This window comes from Nestor notabilis, unplaced genomic scaffold, assembly GCF_000696875.1.
Source record: "Nestor notabilis isolate BGI_N333 unplaced genomic scaffold, ASM69687v1 scaffold22276, whole genome shotgun sequence".
Taxonomy (NCBI): domain Eukaryota; kingdom Metazoa; phylum Chordata; class Aves; order Psittaciformes; family Psittacidae; genus Nestor; species Nestor notabilis.
The window spans coordinates 1,203-22,837 of record NW_009932711.1 but is presented as its reverse complement, the minus strand read 5'-3'; the positions used below and the strand labels follow the sequence as shown (position 1 = coordinate 22,837).

The 21,635-nt window shown below is 37.8% G+C and overlaps 1 protein-coding gene across 1 annotated transcript; it reads right to left on the bottom strand.

Annotated features, from left to right (window-relative positions):
- Nucleotides 1-2,457: 2,457 nt before the first annotated feature.
- Nucleotides 2,458-21,110, bottom strand: LOC104407299 (V-type proton ATPase subunit H; the record flags this gene model as incomplete). Its single annotated transcript, XM_010016540.1, has 5 exons — nucleotides 2,458-2,779; nucleotides 13,907-14,020; nucleotides 18,511-18,612; nucleotides 20,025-20,150; nucleotides 20,932-21,110. Coding segments are annotated over 5 exons (582 nt in total), but the record flags the coding sequence as incomplete, so codon positions are not given.
- Nucleotides 21,111-21,635: the final 525 nt, after the last annotated feature.

Below are 21,635 nucleotides of genomic sequence, written 5' to 3'. Positions count from 1 at the left end.
ATCTCCAAATCTTCGTGTCACCAAAGGGAAGAAAGCTCCTGGCACACACTTCTCTTCCTAACACTGAGCTCTACCCACACTGTCACCACACAGCCCTGAAGCTTCAATCTGCCACCACGACATCTGCCTACCTAGCCCACGCCACATTTTGGAAGAATGGGGCTGAGCAAGTTAAGTGAGCCAACACAAACAGGTGAATACCAAAAACAGTGCTCAGCAGCAAATGCTAAAGCTCATTATAACTTCTCAGACAAAACCAGATGCAGCAGAAAGTTTTAAGAATTAATTGAAATTTAACAAATTGTTTGGTCAAGTTTCTTGACTTCCAGGACAGTTCTGCCCTATTTTCTCTCTTGGGACCATGGGTCCAAGGCCTTCCAGAACCTACAGGTATGTGCCTGCCGTGGGAGGACATTTAAGGCCAGGCTGGATGTGGTTCTGGGCAACCTGATCTAGTTGAAGATGTGCCTGCTCATTGCATCTTGGACTAGACAACCTTGGACTTCTATGACTACAATGAGAGATGGAGAAGCTACACCTGGAAAACAGTCTGCAGCTCCCTGCTATGTCAAGATTCCCCAGGACTGCTAAGGACATAGCGAGCCTTCCGATTCCTACAGGAATCGACTCTGCCAACTTCATAGTCCAAATTATTGGCTGCACAAAAAGTTCCTCCATAACACCCTCCCCCAAATTTCCAGGCTTCTTACTGTACAGTTGTTGGCACAAACTCCCCAAGATCACAACTCTTGAGCCACCTGAATGTTACCATATGGGGCTGGAAATCTCATGGCTTCCAGGTTTCACAGGCACCAAGGTTATTGGTACTGCACACTGATCTAAGCAAAACATCATGACCATTTCTTGAAATGCACCTTCTTCTGCCTGCAACAGATTGCTAACTAAACAGAGTTGAACATAATGAAGAATTAAACTATGCACAGAGTAGTACTAGCAAAGCAACAGAGAGACTTTAATTATGCAATACATGAACACAATATTTAGATGTTTCAGGACAACCCCTGTAAGTAATTTTGTTTCATGCTATCAATAGCTTCCGAAAAATAGAAGGAGTTGACATGGGTAGCATTCACTGTCTTTACGCATACAACTAAAACCCAAACCCTGTTACCAAGCAGTGTTTCAGTGTTCCCTTCAGACAAGGAAGCAACACAAGCTTCTGTTTTGAATATGGGAGTACGTTCCTTCCCTGTTAATGCCCTGTCATGGTTCCTGTGCAGCTGTAACCAGAGGAGCAACCTTTTACAGCACCTTCAAGGTAAGTCTTAGGCTATGCTTAAGACAGCAAGAAGCGTGACACAAGAATCTGATTTGAAGATCAAGATGTTTGGTGCTAAGAATCCAGCTTTCACTCTGCATGCATTTCAAAGGCATAATCCCTCACTCCAACTAAAGTCAGTTTAATTCTTTCCAGGCTTCAGCCTTTATATAGTGGTAAGCAATAGTCATTAACCTACACAATCCAATTTTAATTAAGCAGGCCAAGAAATCAAGCTGTCATCTGCTAAATGTGTCCTTCTCCATTGCAGCAGTGATCAAATTATAGTTATATATGATGAAAATACAGGCTGAGTAAGAAAAGTTCTCCCACCTTGTTTTTCTTTCTTGATGACAAAGTACCCTAAGCTTCCTCAGAGACTTGCAACACACAAAACTACTAAGGAAATCAAGTTGTGTTCTCTCACCTTTTTTATTTTCATTCTAAAATGAATCACAAGAATATTCACTGTTTAGTGTTGCAAGTGCCTGAGGCCAAGCTCCTATATATGCAACAAGACTGTTTTCACATGCCAAACTAGTATCATATTTGATTTATTGATGCTTACATGTTTGGGGTTTTTTTACTATGAGCTACAAAACACAGAAAAGATTGATAACCAAATTATCTGGCTTATATAAAGGAATGAATTTTAGAATGACACCAGAACCCTAACATTTACAAGTCCCTTCAATAACAAAAACACTCCACGAAATTCCAAGTTCATCAGTTCCTGAACATTTGTTCCTAAAAAAAAAACAAAAAAACAACAACAACCAAACAAACCCAAAACACCCTGATCTCCGATCAGCCTTAACTCTGATGCTATACAGCTTGACTAATAGTTTTAAATGTATCAGCTTTCACTAAAGGACAGTTTGTTTTCTTTTCCTTTTCTCATGTCCAGACTTTTTTAATGTAGTCTCTAACCCCACACATTTGCTTTTATATACAATTTTAACACTGTTTTGAGACTTGGTATATTTTTAGTACTGATAATCAACATTTCTCAGGCTATTGTGTTTCCTATGAACACCAAATGAAAGCTTTATTAATTTGTCTGGGGACATATAGGGATTATTGGCTTTTCTTGAGAATTGGTAACAGTGATAACCCACTGAAGGAAAGAACAGTTTTTCTAGGCCGATTATAACATAGAATGAATATCCTTTAATAACATTCTTTATTACGAGAATAAATACATAAAACAACACAATATATTAGCCACATTTCCTCATATACATTCAGAATATAACAAGAAGCTAACAGGCATAATCATCAGAACTAGTTGAACAAACAGATTTTTACCAAGCCAAAATCACCAGAGGAAAGCTGGAAAGTTTATGTGCTAGTAGCAGGCAAAGAACATATGACTTCATTGTTCCCTTGATATTAAAGACAAACATACTATAGTTATAAGCATGAACTGATGAAAGTGTTTAGCTCCGTGCGGTGGCCGTTTGAGGTTGTTCTGACTGCAACTGCTTTCCAAGGTATTCCCTGAAATACAACAAAAAATTAGATTGAGAAACATTCTGGAGACTGGGGAGTATGAAGTAGAGAAAGGGGAAAAAGCTTTAAGTTTAGAATTATTCCTTAAAATAGTGCCTACTGTTGATAGCCAACCAGAGCTACTATGAGAGTACCTAAGCTTTAGGTATCCATCATCTATTGCTCCAAAAATAAGGCACAAACCAAACATTAACAAAACTGGAAAAAGAAGCAGCCCAGTTGTAATATTTAGAAATGCTGGCAACTGTGACAGAACACCCATGAAGCCCACAGATTTTGCTTGCTTAATATACATGTTAGAAGCTGTGGCAAAGGCTCTCTTCCCATAACCCAGCTGCATGAGCACAGGTAATACTGATGGACATACTGGCAATTTAACCAATAGGCTAGCAAAATAGAAACTGTATGTTTGAGTTGGAAAACAGAAGAGATATTTGAGCCAGGCCCACTGTATACCAACAATTTCCTCACCTGTATATTGAAGTGCTTGTCACTTATTTTAGACCCATCCTCTCAACACTAGAACAAATGACCCCCCAGATTCTTAGCATTTGCCTTGAGCAAAAATACCTAAATTCTCTGGAAAATACTGCACAAGTCTTGTGAATGCTCCCATCTTTCACTGTCTCCTATGAAAGCACCTCAATATTTCAGAGAACCACAAAGAAGCTGGTATTTAGTGGTGTCTGGGTTATTGCTTGTTACAGAAAATACACTTCAATAATTGACCATTATACCAGCAGAAAAAAGGTTTCAGGACCTGTGAAGCATACACATTTTTTTCCATTGCCGATTGTATACTTAGCACCCACAATTTTTCTCACTACACAGGTATTTCAACCTACTCAGATTAAACATTAGAAGCAGTTCAGATTAATTACATTTAGAATGAAGCCCTAAAAAGAACCCAAAAGATAACTCAATAATATGCATTTGTGCTTTATTTTAAAAAGTTAAAAATATTAGCTCTTACTGCACATTTCAAAGACAAGTTTTCATTTTAGTGTCCTGTTCAATGGCTATTCCCTAGGCATTACAATTCCTATCACACAATTAAGTTTAGGATCACAACTGTATCACCCAACATCATTTTTCTCAGATTTAAAGTTAAGTATCCAGAAAAGCAAAATTCCTATAATGTTAACTTCAAACTCCACTAGCAAAGAAAATAACACACAATTTGGATGCTGAGCATATGTTATGATTTAGCACCTTCCTTCACAGCTTTATCAGGTGTTGCAGCACGATCGCAGTATCTTAATGACTAGGCTGCACTCAAGAGATACGACTCTTGATCATATTAGGAAGGTTACCACACTCAAAGTAGAGACAGCAAAGAAGGAAATGAACTGCTCTCTTGTGGTTTTTGCAGGACTCAAAGTTGTACCACCAAAATAAACAAAATTTGACTGCCACCCAAAAACACAGCCAGCAATTATGGAAGAGTTTCCAAACCTTTTTCTGCTCCCTCAGTGTTCTTTTTAACTTTGTTTTATGCCTATATGCATGTACTGATCCTAGTACTTCTACTCTGACATCCAGCCTTGAAAGGAACTGATGCTTATTTTCTACATACCTGGCTCTGCAAACAGCATCAAAAGCCTGCAAAGTTATTTATAAAGCAGACATGAACCATTTTGAATATGAATTTCTTATGCAATTACTTAGAAGTAGGAAAATCAAGCAAACAAGCAAGCAATCCGTAACAGTACAACTATTGCATAGCTTGCACTGGTTCAGATGTATGCTCAAGGCTTACTAAAATCCAATCATAATGCAGTGTATTCAGCAAAAATCTCTGAGAAGGCAGAGCAGTCACATATTCTGTGTGTGAATACAGAAGCTGAACATATCAGTTACAGCACTAAGGACATACAGTAGATATCACACTATCTTCCCTACAAAACCACTTCAGTCATTCATTTGCAGGTGTGAGGTTTAAGTCCAGGGACAAGGAAAAGCTTTTATCTCATCTCCCCATACAGAATAAGTATCTGCAGTTACTGCTACATGGTCATGCTACAAACCCAGGTGAAAACCCTGTCCTGTTCCTACCCCATCACTTCTTTAACCGCCACCAAGGGCCACCGAAATGCAAAAACCTTGTCCCATCTGCTGCTGCAAGTACCAGTTACTACTTGCTCATCATTTCAAATCAAGTATCACTGGTTAAACTAGGACAAGTTCTTGCATGGTCTATGCCACATGATGAGAGGGATTGGTAAGAGGCTGATAGGAGAGATTTAGACAGCTCAACAAGACAGCTTCATGTGTAGCCTTAGGAGAGCAGACCGACAGGTTATTCTGCCAGGCCTCTCATCACTCCTCTCATCTTTCACTAAAACTCAAGCTACTGAGATTAGCTTCAGTAGGCTCCTGTTCTCCCTCTGTTAAAATACATACTAAAAGGGCAAGAAGATTCAAGTATATTTTTTTACATACTGGTATTTCATCGCATCAGGAGCTTAAGCAGCACTGTAAGCTTCAATCTTCGCACATCAGTTGGACATAAGTGTCCATCATCATGTATCACAAATCAAGCATCTAAGATTTTATTTATGCTGCACTGTTACTTAATTAAAATTTAAGAGAAAAAAAATAGGATTTTAGAATTCATGTTTACCCAACAAAATTTAAACTACCTTTAAGAATGCAAGCACACAACAGTACAAAAAAAGTACACAACATATGAGCATGGCCACTACTGGCAGAGACTAACGCATGTCTGATCAACTCATATTACAGACTAAGACAAAACATACCCTGCTAACCTTGACATAGCTGAGCTTTGGAGCCTCCGTACCTATTGTCTTTCAACACACAATCTTACCAGTAATACCATTTTTCACTTCTAACCAGGCCAAGCAAATCTGCAGAATATCACTCAGACTGCACTCTACAAGAGGTACAAAATTCAAGCATGAATTTGTGGAAAAAGAGCAAAATACAGTCCTGGCCAACAGCAAATTCAGTCACCAATTCCCTCCACTAGAAAGCTGCCTTCTACCTTGGGTAGGCATTGTATTATTGTATATAATACTTCAAAAGCTAGTCAGAAGCAGTAAACTTTTTCTAAATACAAAATCACCAGCTCCTGTTACATAAGGCTCATTTTTCTTTTAAATCATTTAAGGTGATGAAGAGAAATGAAATTCTATGTACCGGTAATATTGACTATATTTACATATAATGCTTTATCTCTTAACTGCGTTCCAAGAAAGGGAAAGAAACTTACCACATGTTTAATGATGCTCCCTTAAGTCAACAAGCATCTGGAAAAGTCTGTGCTCTCCCACATAGATAGACTTAGGAATAAGCACGTCATTTTGGAATACTGGCCCTTGCTGGGATTGTAGATGTGAACTCCGTGGATATTTTTAAGGTACCTTGCGACAGTTCCTAGTAGCACTAACTTGGAATCAGTACTAGAAACCACGCAACACAGAACAAGGTGGCAATTCATCCTCCAGCATTAATAGTCAAGATGGAAAGTTCATTGAGCAAAGGCCCAAGATCTCTTTGAAACAAAAAGTTCCATTTTGACTGCTTTCCTCACACTGGAACAGAAAATCATCCTTATTAAAAAGCAGATGAAGCTGGTCCAGACAAGCTTATATTTACAGTTAACTGCTTTCAAACATGAAACAATTGATTCAGTATAAATTTACAAGAGCAGGAAATGTTACCTCTGCGCTGCAGGAAAGTGTCAAAACATGCTAGCAGAGGACACCACTTTGAGAGTAACTACACAAACCTCCATTTCTCAACTAACGCTCAGAACAACAGAACTTAAAACACCACATTTTCTCACTTTCTCAGTTATTCATAAGTCTGCTGGTGAGGTGCAAATAAGTTCCATTTGCAAATCAATCTTTTCATTTATATTAGAATAACCAAGTGAGATTTCCACACCAGCAATTTACCCTTTTTCAGGCCTATCTTTAAACACACTTTTTCTGCAGTTTCCAAAGTGGTTCCTCGAAGGAGAAAAGGAAACTTAGAGGTGAATACATGAAGCTGTTGCATCTCAAATCCTTATTCCAGTTTGTTGCTTTATTCCATTTAATTGGGTTTGTTGGCATATGAGAAATACTGACACCCTCAAGCTGAGATATACGTATGCATCAGAGTAATTGCAACAAATGCTTAAAGGTCATTTAGGTAAAGGCATAAGGAACTGATTCAACACATAAGCCAGCAAATTCAGTGAGTATGGAATAAGAAGGTAATTGCAAACTGACACAAGACCATACCTGAAAATTTCATATTAAGGACCGTTCTCAACAACAATTAATCTGACAGACAGGAAAGTTTTATGATGCCTACAATAGATTTCTAGAGGCCACGTGCTAAAGGGAACAAGCCTTGCTGTTTTAGTACTACTACTTTTAGTGTTATATTCCAAATTCCAGTGCAGTTAGATTTACCTGTCCTTTAAGGAACTGAAAATTCTTGTCTTTAGCAGGCAAGGGAAGAAAAGCGAATGAAGCATAGAAGAAAGAAAGGATGAAACTGTCACATTCTCTCTTTTCGAACAACATTTATTTTAAGTCTTGCTTCCAATCTATCAATGAACCAAGTTATCAAAAAAAAACATCTGACAGTCTTGAATTTCTGTAATTTCTAGCTTGTTTTAGCAATCTAAGGTTCCTAAGAGGCAGAATGCTTTCCTTTGACAAAGAACAACATAAAAATATTGATTTCATTTTTCTCTATCTAAACATAAACCTAGAGTCCCCTGTTTTTGAAAATGAAATTGAAAAGCCAGTTCTGAAGAAATTCTACCTCTCATGAAAGGGTACAGAAGTGTAATAAAGCTACAACAAAAAGTCTGCCACATGACTCAAGCCTCTCAAAAAACATCACCAACATACACTGTTACAGACAAATCAAAAATATGACAAAAACAATTTCATAAGACAGGCAGCAGATGGAATGTTTGAACACATGGAACAAGTCTTGCCATCTTTACATTGCATTTCCACTAGGGGTCTAATAACCTGGATTTCTCGAGAAGACAGACCAGTTTTAGCAATTTCTTATGGCTTCATAAATAGGTATTCAAGCTACACAACTGATGCATTCCCAGCTCTAAGCAGTCTGAAGTGTCCCTTTAAAGCATTGGTTTAAAGCAGTGGATTAATGCAATAGAAGTATTCCAAGAAGTAAAAATAAAAAAGTTTAAAGCTTAGACAAATATTTGTCTATTACATCAATGCACACTGTAAGTAGTGCTGAAGGTAAGCCAGCACAAACAAAAAGAACAAACAAATGTATGGAACCATTTAACTGACTTTTCCAATCAGGAAATCAAGACTTTAAGTAACAGTAATCAGAAGTGAAACTATCAAAAAAGTTACTTCTTTGGTGACATGTTTTTCAGCACAGCATATAAAAATGAACAACTTCTTTGAAAAAAAGAAAATGCAAACTGAACAGGATGTTTAATATTTGTGAAATATTTGCTCCATGGTAACAGAAGCTCCAGAAATATTAAAGTGTGTTTTACAAAGAGTGCAGATCTCACAACAGAGAACATGATCACAGTGTAAAATCCCAGATAGCATATGCACAGTACAAACCACAGGCCCTACCTGTATGGCAGGAAGCTTTAAAGAGTACATATTTACGTTCAAATAAAAAGATAAACACTCATACTATACATCAGGTGTGCCTATCGCTTATTGGATTTTTGTCTAATTTGTCTCATTCTAGCTAGGAACCGTCCTCTTAAAAATATTAATTTTTATCAGGGACACACTATCTTCTTAAAACTTGTCAGTTACTTCTGTTATCTACTAAAAAAGAATTGAGTTAATGATGAAGGCTAAAGAAATAGGATAAATAAATACAGCAGATTCTATTATCTTGTAGGCATTGTTCCCTAGATTTAAGCCTACTGTACTAAGCGTTACACATCTGAGTGTTGGGATAAGGGAAAAAAGAGGGGGAGGGGGAGAGAAAAGGACAAATTTCACAGCTGCCAGTTAACTATCATCATGCCTTGCACTTCTATCTAGTAAAAGCAAGCATGGTACAGAAGCTATTTTAGGAGACACATGGGCTTTGGAGAAGAAAGTTTATGTCAAAGAATAGTAACAAATGCTGAATATTCAATGCTAAATCTCTGGAACAACAGCTTCTAAATATAGCATACTGCAAATCCTAGGCAGTTTCAGTTTTTTTAATGTTTCTCTACATAACTAGACACTTTAAAAGATGGAAAGCAAGTAATTTTGTCTGGGATGTGCACTCTGAAAATCATGTATGAATCTGTTGCATATTCAATTTGTTGCTTCATTCAGTATGCCATTTATTAATTTTACTTCCAATACCATACTTGGTCATGCACTAATGATGCATCCTGACTGCCATTTTTATCATCTGCTAACATATTCATACTCTCCATATAGGTATCAATTCATTGAACAGCAGTTTATTCCAAAAGTCTGCCTGTTTAGAGAACACTTATAGCTTAGAGCCTGCACAGGTGAAAGGACCCTGGGAAGATGAGGCATCATACCTGAGCCCAGAGGTAATGGCATAAGCAGAAGGATAGGGTAACACAGGCCAGTATTTTAGTCACTGGGAGCAACTGCCGAAAGATGATGCTAGTTCTGCCATTATCCTGACTCAGCCAGAGGAAAAATAAATAAGTTTCTAATCAGATCCACTTCAGTTTAGGTAGCATTTGTATGAATACTGAAGATCATTTCACAGAATTATAGAACAACAGAATGGAAGGCACCTCATTTGGTCATCTGGTGCAACCTTTCTAGCCATAGCATGACCTAGACTAGATGAACCAGCACCCTGTCCAGCCAAATCTTGTCCAGTGTTGGGGAATCCACCACTTTCCTTGGGAGATTATTCCAATGGCTGATTGTTCTCACTGTGAAAAAACTTTTCTCTCGTGCCCTGTCAGAATCTCCCTAAGGAAACTTGTGCCCATTACCTTATATTTATTTTGTACCACTGTTTAAGAGCTGGAACATGTTGATAAGGTCTCCCTTTGATCCTTCTTTTCTCAAGGCTGAACAGACCCAGTTTTCTCTCAGTCTTTCCTCACATGGCTTCCCAGGCCTTTGATCATCTTTGTGGCTCCTCTCTGGAGCCTTTCCAGCCTGTTCACATCTTTTTTGTGTAGTAGGGACCAAAAATGAATACAAGTAACTCATCTGAGCTATAGAGGTTAAGCCAATGCATTTTACTTCATGTTCACAAGAACGAAGAGAACGCATGATCCATCTCTGCAGGTGTCAGCTAGGCTGGATACTTTAACAGTTCTCTTATTTCTGATCCCTGGTCTCCACCTCCCAACAGCACGGCTACTGACAGAGCAAGACTCAAGTAATATGCTGCACTTACTACATGAGTCATGAGAAAACTTTTCCTGGGCCTAACCTGCCTAGAAATCAAGCAAGTGGTGGGAACTAATGCACTATGTTCTAGATGGCTGGTAAGGTCAAAGATCAATTATTTCATTAGCTTATTTAAATTAGTTCATTAAATGCAAAACATCTAGAATTCACCAACCTCTTCATCTAGATCTTATTTTAGTGAAGTAATAGAAGGATGGAATTAACAACTTAAGAATGAAGCCAGGAGACGATAGGTTCACAAATCTTAAAGACAGCCTACTGATCTACTTCAGGCACTGAAACTGCTTTGCACTACCCTGAAAAACAACATGCTCCTCTCCATAGCTCACAGAAGGAACTTGGGCTTCTAACTATAGGTGCTTTGAGTCACAGCATCCCATCCCTTAAGTTCAGTAAAATATTGTGCCATGAAGCACGTAAAAGGCATGTGTTTCATCTGTATAGATTCTCATATTAGGTTTCTTTAAAGTGATATATGTAAGTGCTGTCAGTTTATAATTTAATTATTTGATTCTTTTAAAGTCCACGTCATTAAAAACATTGTTTTGACCAGCACTAGGTTCCCAAAACTAGTTCATAATACTAAACTAGTTCCTAGTCAAGTTTGGTATTGCCGCCAAACACCAGCAAAGGCAATGAATAAGGAGATGTCTCATACATAGTTAAAAGCATGAATTGAACAGGATGCACACAAAAAATCTGCACCATCACTACCATGCTAAACTCCTCCATCTGCCAGTAACAGGTTTTTACCATCAGCATGGGATGCTACGACTAACACAGTGCAAGTGAGATTAAACCCCAGGATTAATCACCATTTAAAGACATTAAGTGAGGCTACAAAGATAGTTTTGCTCCCTGCTTTATCAAGTGCATGATCATTTAACATGCAATTGTAACTAGAATATTTCACCTGAACTTACCTCATCTGAAAAGCTGACAGCAGTTACTGCTTTTGCCAACCCAGCTTCACCATTTAACAGAATACCTGACTTCACCCCATTTAGCCCTGACTTAAAAACCCTTAAGGAAAAGCAAGTTGAGCAGCCTGTACCTAACTATTCAAATTACTTAGGAGTTAATTGCCTCCAAGTTGAGCTATTAGCAGTCTAATGACACAGCTGAGTCTTAAACAGAATGCCACTTTAGCTGCCCCATGACACTTGGTTCAGGTACCAAAGGTTTTCCTTGTTCTGCTGCTCTAGGCTCCAAAGCTTCAGCCTGGCAGAGCAAGCATTTTCTAAATCTTGCCTTGGTTAACCTTCAGAGCTAGGAAACACATGATAGAGGCAGTCAGGTTCACGTCACAAATAGTAATGCAGATTGTTCCATGCTGATTAATTTCAAGGAAAAAAACAATTGCTCTGAATGAAGTAACTGAATTCCAACACACGTGGAAGCAATGGGAAAAAGGCTTATTGTTTCCCAGTTCTGAAGAGCAAGATAAGCAAAACGTTTAAGTTGCTGAGAAATCCATCTTACAACAAAGCAAAGCTAAATAAGTAGGCACTTGAACTGCGCTGTGCAGCACTCAAAAGACTCTGCTCTCTTCTCCCCACACAAGCTATGAAACAGAAGAGGTGCTGACATACATCAAAAGCCAGATGTATACAAAGACAGATCTAGCTTCCCCACATACATACAATGTGTCATTTCCTTAGCTCAAGCTATCTGATGTCCAATCCAAGGGGAACACGCTTTGTCAAATATGAACCAAGGACAATGTGTCCCAGAGGCTTAATGCAGTAAGAATTAAACAAGAACATATTCCCTACAGAGATGACAATATGAATGTGAAAATGGCACTTGAACAGATCCTTTTTGTTGACATCTCTGAAGGTCTGAAACTAGAAGGAATTGTAATCTTTTCTCTCAGTCTCAAGTCTAAAGGTTCACAAACTGTGAAAAGCATCCAGAGAAATGTTCATGCCATTAAAAAACCAAGACAAATCTAGAAGACCCGTTGTAATTTTTTTTAAATTAGTATGCTTAACTTGAAAATAAGCAAAAGCCAAGTTAGGCATCCAGAAAACACTTACTGCCAGTGAGATTTGTGCTGGAGAAAGACCAGAGTTTTGTATTTTTATTACCAGATTTTCAAGGCATCAGGACTCACATGAAGTAACACCTGTCCCCCCTGCAGAAGGCAAATTCAGTAACTAAGCCTTCAACACTGTAATCTCTATTTAGCTATTGTTGGTTTACAATACTCAGTAATTCAAATATGAGAATAGTATAGTGAGAAATAAGCATATCAATAAACTGAGAAGCAGATTGGACTGTAACATTCAATAATGACCCAAAATTAGGTTGCACTCAGCCACACACTGTGTCTTCATCTTCACACACTCAAATTCAGTATTTTTAACCAAAGTTGCCCTTAAAGGTGGAGAATATTCACTCTGAATTTGATATAGTAGGTTATTTAAATGTGTGTTTCTCTGCTGTAGAAGGTTCCCACAGTATGAGAGAGGAAGGAAGCAGAATAAAGTTAATATAACACACACGAGAGTTAAAGAAAACATATTCTTCAGAAGAAAAGGGGGGAAAACTAGCTTTCTTTTATAGAAGGTACACTGCAGGGAGAGTGGACAGGAGCTTTTTGTCAGCCTTGCTAGCCCATCTTCAATAGTCAGAATGTGCTTGATAAACCTTGTTCCCCACCACTTTCACACTGTTAGCATCATCACTACTCAGCCTTTTAAAAAGATCATATTGTGTCAGAAGTGAGAAAGCTGACAGAAGTTGTAGCTACTTCCAAGCACCAAGCTCTCCAGAAATAAAAGGTTGTTTAAATTCAAAATCAAATTAGTTATTTTTATCTCAACATCTATGTTTCAATATACTCGGATGTACTGTTACATTTTATTTCTCTAAGGTAATGCCAAATGAAAATGTCATCTTTGGTGAAATCATAATTAATAATCAGATTAAGAAATCCTCATTAATATTTGTAACTCTCCATGCTTTAAGCTTAGCATAACTAATTAATTTGGCAAGTTAAACAAAGTTATTTCATGAACACTGGAGTTTTTCAGAACTTCAGTCCTTCAATTCTTCACTCTAAAGGTCATGTGCTCTGTGGAAAGGCAGCATCACCCACCAGCAAGTTCTGTGCAGAACACACCAGAACACGGGGTTGGAGCTCTACTAGAGAACTAGTCAAGAAACAATGAAAGAAAAACCTCATTTCAAATACTATTCTCAGGAACTGATAAAAGAGATACAAACAAGTGATTTTTAACTTCATGTAACCAACCAGACCATAAAAGCTTCTGTTACCCCAGGAGTTCAAGAAAAATTGTACCTGCACCCCTTAAAATGGCAACAGAAAAATTAACAGTGTAGAGTGGGGGGAAAGGACTACAGCAAAGAACAATGCAAAAGAGTGGTCAGGCATGCATTTTGCAAAGCAACTGTCAAGTACTTGAACAAGTGCAAGCCTAAATTACAGCTCTTACTGAACATTAAGCAGTTCAGATAAGTTGAAATAGAGAGTGAATTACTCATGTGACACTCAATCACGCAAGGTGAAGCTATTCAAACTGCAACCAAAATACACAGAAAAACTAGCTAAGATCTTACACATCAGCATCATACTGTTCATCATTTAAAACTGCAGTCCTACCACATAAAAATAGTATTCCCCCTTAAAGAAATCTATTTTCTTGAATTCTTTCCCCACACCAAATATTTCTCACTGCTGGTAATATGGTAAGTAGTCTTCACATACCAGTTGTGAACCATCAGCTTCTGCACAGCCAGTAGTGCATTATAACGAACTTGCTGGTCTTCATGATGCATGTGGTTCATTACCAACTGCTTACCACCAAGTTGTTCAATCACTCTGAAAAAAGAGAAGGGAGCAGTTTTACTGACGTTACTTCAGCTTCTGGGTAGCTATCCTACCCAACCACCTCATGTTCAAGGCATTAAGGGGTTAAGTCACATAATATTTCTTTTGTTAAAAGTGTTTATTTCCTAACATATACATCTTATTTGACACATTAGCAATGCAGGTCTCTTATATTACCTCTGAATTATTTTTTGTTTTAAGAATTCACAGCATCGGAAAGTATTTGTATTGGACTCCTCTTTGCTACCCACTACCTACTTCCATAAATTTTGAAATAAATGATCAGGGAAGAAGCCCTTTTCACAGAGGGTTATTTACCCAGCTTGGCTTGAGACAGTTCCACTATCTATGATAATTTAGGAGGAGGTAGTGCTCTCCCCTCCATAAATTGATGATAACCACATCACTCCATTTTTTGCAAGACTAAAGCCCCAATCCAGTCCAGCACTGCCTAATCCAGAAAAAATGCTTGTCAACACACCAACACCTATTAAACCACCCACCTGGTACACCTCACAGTGGTTTTTCACATTCAAACTGTATTAGAGCCACAGCTTTTCCTGCACAAGATGCAGAACTGGCTGCTAAGGTACCATTTCCAGAAAAACCACATGCTTGAGCTGTATTTTTCACTACAAACTTTACCACAGTAGTCAGCCATAACTTTTTAATAGCTATAGCAAATCCCACACAAAACACTGATGAAACCTTTTATCACATGTCATGAATATATCATCTCTTAAAAAATATATGGAAAGCAACACACTTAAAACCTGAAAAAGTATCACCATCCATATGACACTCTACATGCAGCATTTTGGTCTGTCATAACAAAGAAAGGTTGGAGAGAATTTGCAAGGAATATATGAACTGATTCCTCACTGACTAGCATATGGTTTTTTACATCAGTTCTCTCACAGGTCACCAAGCAGTTAAACATAACATCCTGTGAAGATATCCTGTGAAGACGCTACCATTTACATTACTATTAACCTGATGTTACCCTGCCATTCTAATGTTGCATTAACTATCTGCTTTTATTACTGTTCTTTTCACAGCCAAATTAATGCATTACTGCTGCACAACACATTTTTGCAAACTGCATGAACAAGTATAAAAACATAGCATGGAAATGAAAAGAGAACTTCCCATTTCACTTTATGACTCAGTCAAAACCATCCTGGAGAACACAGAGAATATTATTTCCCAGAAATATTAAAACATACAAGGATGTTGCATACAACAGGAATGCATTCAGGGAAGTGCAATTGTTTTAAGCTGGAAAATCATTGCTAAGAATTCAAGAAATTATTAGTAATGTAACAGACTCAAAAAAACCATTTATGCCTGCCTTAGGCTGCCTCACATTTTTAATGAGTTAAATATAAAAGCACAAAGACAAGACTATGAAATAAAAACAAGAATTTTTTCCACATTGCAAGACTGACTTAAACACTGAATTTTCAGGAACTGAAAGGAGTTAAAAAAAGGCATTAAACTCAAAAACTTCCTTACACTAGGAACACACAACGATCAAAATGAAAAGTTAAAAGCCTATAATCACAAATGGTAATAGAGTATTTCAGATGACAGTACATCACTGAAATTATGGCTGAGAATATGAGGAGCTAGAGAACAGCATTCTTGCATAACACTGGCTACTGGTACAAATCCCTTCCCAGACATGTTTTATACCCACAGGTAAGCACCTGTGAGGAAGGTTCACAGTTAATCCCATTCCTTCAAGTTCCAAACCTGCTCAAAACACTATTAGCTCTGTTTCCCTCTCCTCAGCTTCTGCTTACTTTGCAACAGTAATACAGCCCAGTGAGCCAGTTATGATTTGTGCACAACTTCTGCAGTTCCCCATAATAATACTGCATTAAGTCAAAACAGTGGCAATTCAAACAAGTTTCTGGATGATGAAGAGCCAGATTTTAACATGGCCCATTTAAAGGGAGAAAAAGGAAACAGAAGATGATGACAAATGAAAGTAGTTTAGACCATTATAGCAGAAAATACTTATATAAAACCCACACTACATACCTAAAAGCAGAACAAGGTGAAAAAGAGAATGCAGTTAAGCTGTTTCTGAATCACAAGCTAAGCAACGGAATGGCTCTAGGAGTCAATCTCTTGTACATGCAAAACATAAACCCCATGTTCAAAGCATTCAAGTGACTGAAAGTGTTGATCTTGCATAGCAGTAACCCTTGGGCCACATGGAAGTTATACTGGAGGCTGATGTTTAGCCTGTATTTATTTTCAGTGACAGGAAACACCAATGCCATACTTCACCTCTGCTGTTAGACTATCAGAAAACACACGTGTGGCTGAGCCTCATTAGAAGTCTACAGTGCTATTGCCTTGAGAACCTGGTCCTCAATGTGCAATTTTAAAGGCAAGTTAAAATTATTTAAGCTGACACCATTCGAGAACAGCCAAGCAAAAAAGTAGTACTTAAGTTTAACAAACATTTTCTTTTGTCAACAAAGGGAAAGGTTAGACAGAAGTGTAACTCTAGGTCTCCACTGTGTGCAGCAGGTAAAATCAAGTTTTAGGTTCGAATTCACCTCTGCAACCTCCAAAGGCTGAAGGACAATCCAGTTAAGGATAAACACTTAAAAGAAAAATTATTTAAGACATTTGAATTCTGTTATTCTTCTAAACCAAGTGAAGAGCTTCCACTCTCAAAGTGAGTCATGCAATGAGAGTGTGAAATGCCAGCCAGACGTGGGAGGAGTAAACTATACATTATGGTAAGAAATGGACATGGGAACTGACATACAGTCCGCAGGTATTCTAAGCTTTTAGTCCTAAAATTGCTGAAGTCACACTTAGTAAGAACACCCTGGATTATAAACAGAATTCTTTAAGAGAAAGAGACTGAGGCATTTTAGTTTGTCCATCAGAACAGAAAGTGAAATAAGTCAAGTCTGTAAGTAGAAAGCAGCTGAAGTGTAAGAATTTAATAAAAGAACATGGGTTAGAATAGTATCTGTAGCACTTCTTATTTGCTAGTGACCGCTCCTTTTGAAGGTTGATGCACTTCTGAATAGGTTTAACAGCCTGACAGTTGAACTGAGCTGTGGTCCCTCCAGCAGTACTTTTTCCCAACTACAGAGAGAGATGCAGGTCCTGTTCATCCACTCATCTGACTTCACCGCTTTGGCTCAGTGACTGCATGGCCAAACTAGCCCAACCATTATGCCACATTTGGCTAGATGTGCGCAAACTGTTTAAAGATCATGGCAAATCACTAATAAAATGGTTTCAGACAAATGGCAGCTCAAAGCACGAGCGTCCAGTAGCAAAGCTCCTTTAGCTTTGCCACTTGCAGACAGCTGTACAAGTTTCCACCTTTCTGAAGAATATCCTGTTTCCCCTCAAAATAGCAGTCGTTATAAATCATAAATCTCTTTTGGAAGACACAGGAGCTAGTTATCAACAACCAGTTAATTCGTTCCAATATTTTAAAAATATCTGCAGTTCAAGTTGCTTATAGACTACAAAGGCTGTGAGTTTTTCTAGCATATATACAGCATGAAGTTTCAGTCTGTTGTTTCATGTTTCTACTACTGTCAGGATAGCAGACTGACGTGTTCATGAAATTTCCAACATGCCTAGGAGACCGTTCTCATCTTCCCCATTAAACCACATGCAGAAATCAGAAACAGACCACTACTTTGCTGCAAAAATTAAGTCACATGTCCCTTTGGGTAACTGAAGAGCATAATTCCTGCAAAATCCAAAGGCACTTTTCTGCTTCAGTGGTCTCTATTTACTTTAGAGATGCAATTATTCAGCAAACATCTTGGTTCCCAGGTTTAAAAACAAACAAAACAACAACAAAAAAAAAAACAATAACAAAGAAAACCCCACAAACAAAGCAAGAAAATGCAGAAATGTCTGTGTGTATTTTGACGGGAATTCAGGTTGACAATAAACATTAACACTTTTGTCAAAATGTCTATTTGTGTAGCTAAAAGAAAACATGATAAAATAGAAGAGTATAACTGAATCTGTGCTAACATCACTGAAAATACAATAGCAATTGTTTCTGAGAAAAAAATTTGTATCTGTAGTCTTAATTCACAAAATAGACTTAATTGTTGAAATAGTTCATCCCTACTGTAAGTCTAATAATGGTAGACCAATAGTCATATTAGAAGGTAAGAATGATGTGTTGCTTAAATTCTTGGTAGGTCTTCTAATTTTTTCTGGTTCATGCCTTTTGCTTTAGCCTAAACAACTTAACCTGAGACTTCTTTAGACATAGGTTCCCTTCACTGTTAAGAGACACTGAAATACACTTAGCCAAAGATTTAGTTTGTATTTTCTCAACTTGCTGGTGAATTAAACTTAAACACAACCTACAATCCCTATGTAGCATATTTTAATACAAATAAGCAAAAGAGCCACAGGCAAAGCATATACTCTAGCTAGTCTCTTAAGTAACAACATATTGACATTTTTCTTACCGTTTCCCACGGGGATAGTGCCGTACATATTCTCCCACATCATGAGCAGCTACAGCCAGCACTTGTGGGTCATCAGAAACCTCCAGAAGTTTTGTCAGGATTCTAGGAAAGGATTTGAAACAATCGAGTCCCAGGTTTTGGTTTGGGGTTCTGTTTTGGGTTTAAACTTAAAACAACAAAGCCTTTGTAACCATAAAAATACTTTATGAGTCACCTAAGCAGCAAAGCTAGAATAGAACTTTTCCAAATACGCAGTTGCACTTAAAACAATGGAGATACTGCCCTAGTTAACAGAAACAAAGCATTCACTAGATTGAGCTTAGTCAGCCGTATCTACAAATACCTGTAACTAAGGTTTATAAAGTATCTCATTTTTTCATACAGATGTTTCAAGACCGCCAGGTTTGAGTTCAAGATCAGCTGCACTTACCAAACGCATAAATATTTATAGACTGGAACAAGGGTGAAACACAAGAACAATGTCCACACAAGGCCAGCAGATGATGCTGCTTTTGTTATACAATAGACCCCAGTCTTGCTTGCATGCTTTTTCCAGCTCCTGCACTCAGGATCTCACACTCTCAGAGAGCAGTAATGTGACATTGGTCGTGACACAGCAAGGTGGGTATGACAAGCCTGCTAACTATCAGCCTTTCTCCAGCTCTGTTCTTCCCCTCAGCTTACAATAGTAACCTTGCTCTTGCAGAATAGAGGGCCAAAAAGGGCAAAGTTTTATGGAGAACACTGTTACACAGATTTGTTTAAAAATTAACAGACATCCTGGCAGTTGAGAACAAAGCAGCACACTGAATTCTTTGGTGTGTGCAACCATGAACAATTCTCCGTTCGAGACCATCAACCTTCTGCTAGGTCTGGCACTTACTAGTGCAGTTACACATCTGAAAGCTCTTACAAGCTACTTAAGGCCCAGACATCTTTAAAGCACACACTTTCAGAAGCCAGCAAATAAGTCCTTAATTCCAAAAGGAAAGATGAGCTTCAACTTCATTTCATCTAACAATCTACATATATTAAACACAGTCTCGAGCAAAATAATCAGACTGCAATGAAATGCAGCAAGTCAGATTTTCCATGGAACACTCCCACAACTTTCAATCCATAAGTATTCAAAAGACAGGTGTTCATTTACTCAGATCAACAATAACACAAAACTAAGACTAAGGTATGGAAAAAAGTTTTTTAATTACATCAGTTAGTATAGTAGTTTTTTCATGTGAAAGCATGAAGAGTCAACAGCACAAATTTGTATGCAAATTAAGCCAGACATTACTACCCCCATCATCCATACATTTTGTCCAGTAAAAGCAAATAAACAGTTCTACTTCTGAACAAAACTAACCATGAGTAAGGACCATATATTCTAAAAATAACAAGATATTCTGACTTGCTTTCATTCTAGACATTACTTCATGTTGAAATGCAAAACATTAGATACAGGTTCAGTTAAACAGAAAATATTACAGAATTATGTTATTCAAGACTTGAAAACTTACTTGAGTAGCTCATAATTCTTCTCATTTAGTCTTACAGCATTCTCCCGCCAAAACTTCTCAGACTTGTGTACAGGACTCCACTCCAGCCTTCCTGACTTGAGCTCAGAACTGTACTCATCGAAGGAGCTGCAACACAGAAGACCTAAATGAAATACTGGCTAAGTTTCTACGAACAGAGTTTGAACTGTGTGCCCAAGCTTGTCCCTAGCAAGACAAAGGTGGAACACAACTTGCTATGACACATTTGAGAGTGCTCTCTGCAGAGCATGAGAACTGTGCCCTGTCTCAGAGTTCAACACCTGAAAAATAATGAAAGGCATGAAGGCAAGAGAAATATTTGTTTTCAAACATACCCCTTCATCCACCCCAAAACACAGTTCCTGAAGAAAAATAAATACATAGAGAAAAAAACAAGCCACTCAACCACAGTATTCAGGAACTTAACTGGCTGTTCCGCCTGTTTTCTAGGATTTAACTTCCCCAAGCAAGGATCCCAGTTCTTGTCTTTCATCCAGTTAAACCTTTGACATGAACTACAGTATGCACAAGAGCAAGAACTAGGTAACCACTAGCAAAAACTTGAGTTAATCTGGACAGCAAAATGTATTCTAATCAGGTCGTTTTCACCTTAGACTGGAACTTCAACCGGATCCCTCTGAAGTCCTTTAACTATTTATCAAAGATCCTGCAGGCAAAAGTGAAGATTTATTTTTCTATTCAGCTTGTAAATACACACTTAGAATAGGAAACTTTCCTCTACAACCAGCATCTCTGTACATTACCTAATCAACTAGCATTTATATATCATAATTCTGTATATTATTTAGCCATAAAAAGAAACAAAAAAATTACCAATGTTCATATAATTGATTTGGCTTTTTTTTAAAGTTCCTACTGCAAAGCATACCTAAGGTCCTGCACACTCTCACCAAGCTTGTCCAGTAGAAATTTGATATCTTCACTTATGTCTTCATCATCATATTTCTGCTGATCCAGATTCTCTAGCTGCTTCAAAACTTTACACTGAATCATGGCAAGAGCATATTCTTGGCGAGTTTCTCTCTCAGTAGATTTCTCTAACAAATTCTAGGGAAGTAAAAATTCACTTTAAGACTAGACTACTTTTAAAAAAATGGTTACTTTTAAGAAATTGTTATTGGCACTTTTTAATTTATTAAGTGACAGAATTGACCACTTCCCCAAAATAATCATTCCAAAGAAGCAAAGTATGAGTCTACCACACGATGGCTGTTTTACACCTACATTTAAGTAGCATAAATTGCCTAGGACTGACCTTACTATGCATGAGGAGTATCCATATCTGTCATTACAGCAGATGAAGAGGAACTTAGGAAAAAGAAAAAAAGGGGCCTGTCTTGCAAGGTAGAAGTAATGCAACCATATATGCTGAAAAGCAAAACCACTACTCAATTCAAGATCACGTCTCAGACTTTTCCCCTCAAATGGTGTGCTACTTTCAATACTAGGAAGTATTAATGCACCTGCGTTAGTCATTTTTCCACATCAAACTGGACTGACTACAAAGACCAATCAAAGAAAAAAGACCAGGTTTACATCCCAAATCCCAGCTTGTCTGCTACAAACAACTAC